We start from the raw sequence: 2,259 nt of genomic DNA, 5'->3' as shown, positions 1-2,259 counted from the left end.
GTGTTTTATGTGCTGCAGAACAGGAATCTGCTGTAAAACAGCAATTATGCTGAGTCAGGCTTGATTTTTAGTAATCTTTTCCTGTTAAATCAATAAATCAAATCAAATAAAAAATTAATTAACCCGATCATGACGAGCGTCATGCACCAGGCTTTTATTCAGGATTGAAGCACTGATGTGTAGAGTTATAATCGGCATAAAGCACCCTTCTCATTCAGATTACTAATTCACATCTGATGCTTACATGACACATTTTATTSCAGCTGCCTGTTTGTTCTCATTACATATGTCCATGTAAGCATTGTTATTGTCTCAACAACTACGATATTTCCGAGCCTCTCCTGAGGTGTCTGTACAGGAAACAGACAGCAACGAGGATGGGATTTGAACCCGCAGTACATCATCTTAACCACTCAGCCGCCTCATCTGTGACAAGATCCTTTCAGATGAAACTTTGGTAAATCTAAGTGCTGCCATGTCTGCTTCAGGTTCTCCTAACCAGCCTGGTATACTGAGTGCAGCCTGCTTTTATTTTGTAATATCTCTGATGACTGCACAGTCTGACCTTGGGGTGAATGCATTGGATTCTCCACTCCTGGGAAGATTGGCAGCTGTGAATAATTGTTCTGGCTGCAGAATGATGAACTCCAAATAGTCTGGAAATGACCTTTAACCCTTCGCAGACTGACTGGTAGCAACAGCTGCGTCTCTGAGGTCATTCTGCCTCGGCGTTGTGTTAACCCTCAAACACACACCTGTATCAGACTGATGATCAGCAGCAGCACCGAACTGATACTGAACCATAAATCCTGCAGCAGCAAAGGTGGACTTACGTTATTTTTACTAAACAGCTTTTCTATTTTGGTTTGCTTTATTAAATAACAACACTATGGAATCTGTTGCATGTTTTTCTACCCCCGAGGACAGACTTTAATACCTTTTTCCTTCTTCCCATAAAAAACTTTTATACATCTGTCAGTCTTCAGTTTATCAGAGCAGCCTCAGGAACTGTTGCCATGGCGACATCACAGACAAAAGTTGCTTCAAGATCAAGGATGATTAAATTATYCACAACCTGACAAATATAACACAGAAATCTGAGATTCTTTTCATCTGATGATAAAGATATTGGATGTGTAAACKTTGATCTTTGTCCTCAAGGTCAGATCTTCCTCCTCACTGCTTTAATCCAACTCTCATTTACGTCTCTTTAAACATCTTTTTAAGCCCGTGATAGTCTGATCATATTTATTAAACTTCACGAGGCAAAGTAAGATTCTTTTTCATAARTTATACAACCTCTCCAGAGTCTTGGAGTCAACTCCGTGCGTAAAAATGTAACCGTTGCGCACTTTTTGAGCCAAACTCAGCTGTCATTTTTGCAGCTTTTAAACACACAAATACACACATTTATCGGAATTACCTCTCCTTCCAGCTGCTGAAACCCAGCCGGCATGACTCTGACAGCTCCGGGCACCCCGTCAGTGACAGATCCGCTCTGGTGCCAAATGGAGACGTGGAGCGCGTCGGCGCCGAAACAAGCAAAACAACGCCGCGCAGATTTAAARGTTTATTCCAAAAAAGTGAAGCCCTGTAGTGAAAAACGGGGGAGGGTGAAATCAGTCCCGCAGCTCGTCCTCTCTACTTCAAAGGTTTGTGTTGTTCGTTCATATAGAATGACGCCGCGCGCACGKCACACGCGCGCGCGCTCCCCAGCAGAGAAGCGGGCAGCTGCTCCASAGAGGCCTGCGCTTAAGGTCGAGACGCGAGCAGGAAACTCTGCTGACCTTAACTGTCATTGGCTGAAGGAGAGAGACACCCGGACAGGACAAGAGACGTGTCCGCGCACGAGGGGATTTMAAAGATCCTAGAGTTAAAGTGAAGAATGGGTCTTCAGGTTCTGCAAGATGGGTTTTGGTGGCTTTTTTGCACCCTTTGTTGGAGAAATTCGCACAAAAGTGTATTTTTTTAAGCTGCATCTTCTTGAGAACATTCTTGGGGTTTATTAAAATAAAAATAAAGCTCTTATAAAGTTCCAAAATGTTTTGCAACAAACATGACTTTTGCATCTAAAAACATGTCTTAACACGACGTTGACATGGAAAGTTTTGTGTAAATAACCCAACATCAATTTAAGTAACTGTCTGATGCAAAAGGGAGGAGTTAAACAAACATCTATCTATGTTAGGAATTGGCAAAAAGAATGAATCCAGGGTGCAGGCAGCTTCAAAAAGGCAAAAATAAGGATTTAATAAAACA

The 2,259-nt window shown here is 42.1% G+C and overlaps 1 protein-coding gene across 1 annotated transcript in view; it reads right to left on the bottom strand.

Moving 5' to 3' along the window:
* Nucleotides 1–1,743, bottom strand: part of LOC106525322 (solute carrier family 2, facilitated glucose transporter member 4) — a 13,701-nt gene extending 11,958 nt beyond the window's left edge. Inside the window, exon 1 of the mRNA XM_014019514.1 lies at nucleotides 1,424–1,743. Coding sequence (XP_013874968.1) covers nucleotides 1,424–1,456 — 33 coding nt within the window. The 5' untranslated portion in view covers nucleotides 1,457–1,743. The remainder of the gene's footprint in view (nucleotides 1–1,423) is intronic.
* Nucleotides 1,744–2,259: the final 516 nt, after the last annotated feature.

This window comes from Austrofundulus limnaeus, unplaced genomic scaffold (genome assembly GCF_001266775.1).
Source record: "Austrofundulus limnaeus strain Quisiro unplaced genomic scaffold, Austrofundulus_limnaeus-1.0 Scaffold223, whole genome shotgun sequence".
Lineage (NCBI taxonomy): Eukaryota > Metazoa > Chordata > Actinopteri > Cyprinodontiformes > Rivulidae > Austrofundulus > Austrofundulus limnaeus.
Note: the sequence above shows the minus strand (reverse complement) of the source record. Positions and strands in the feature narration are given on the sequence as shown.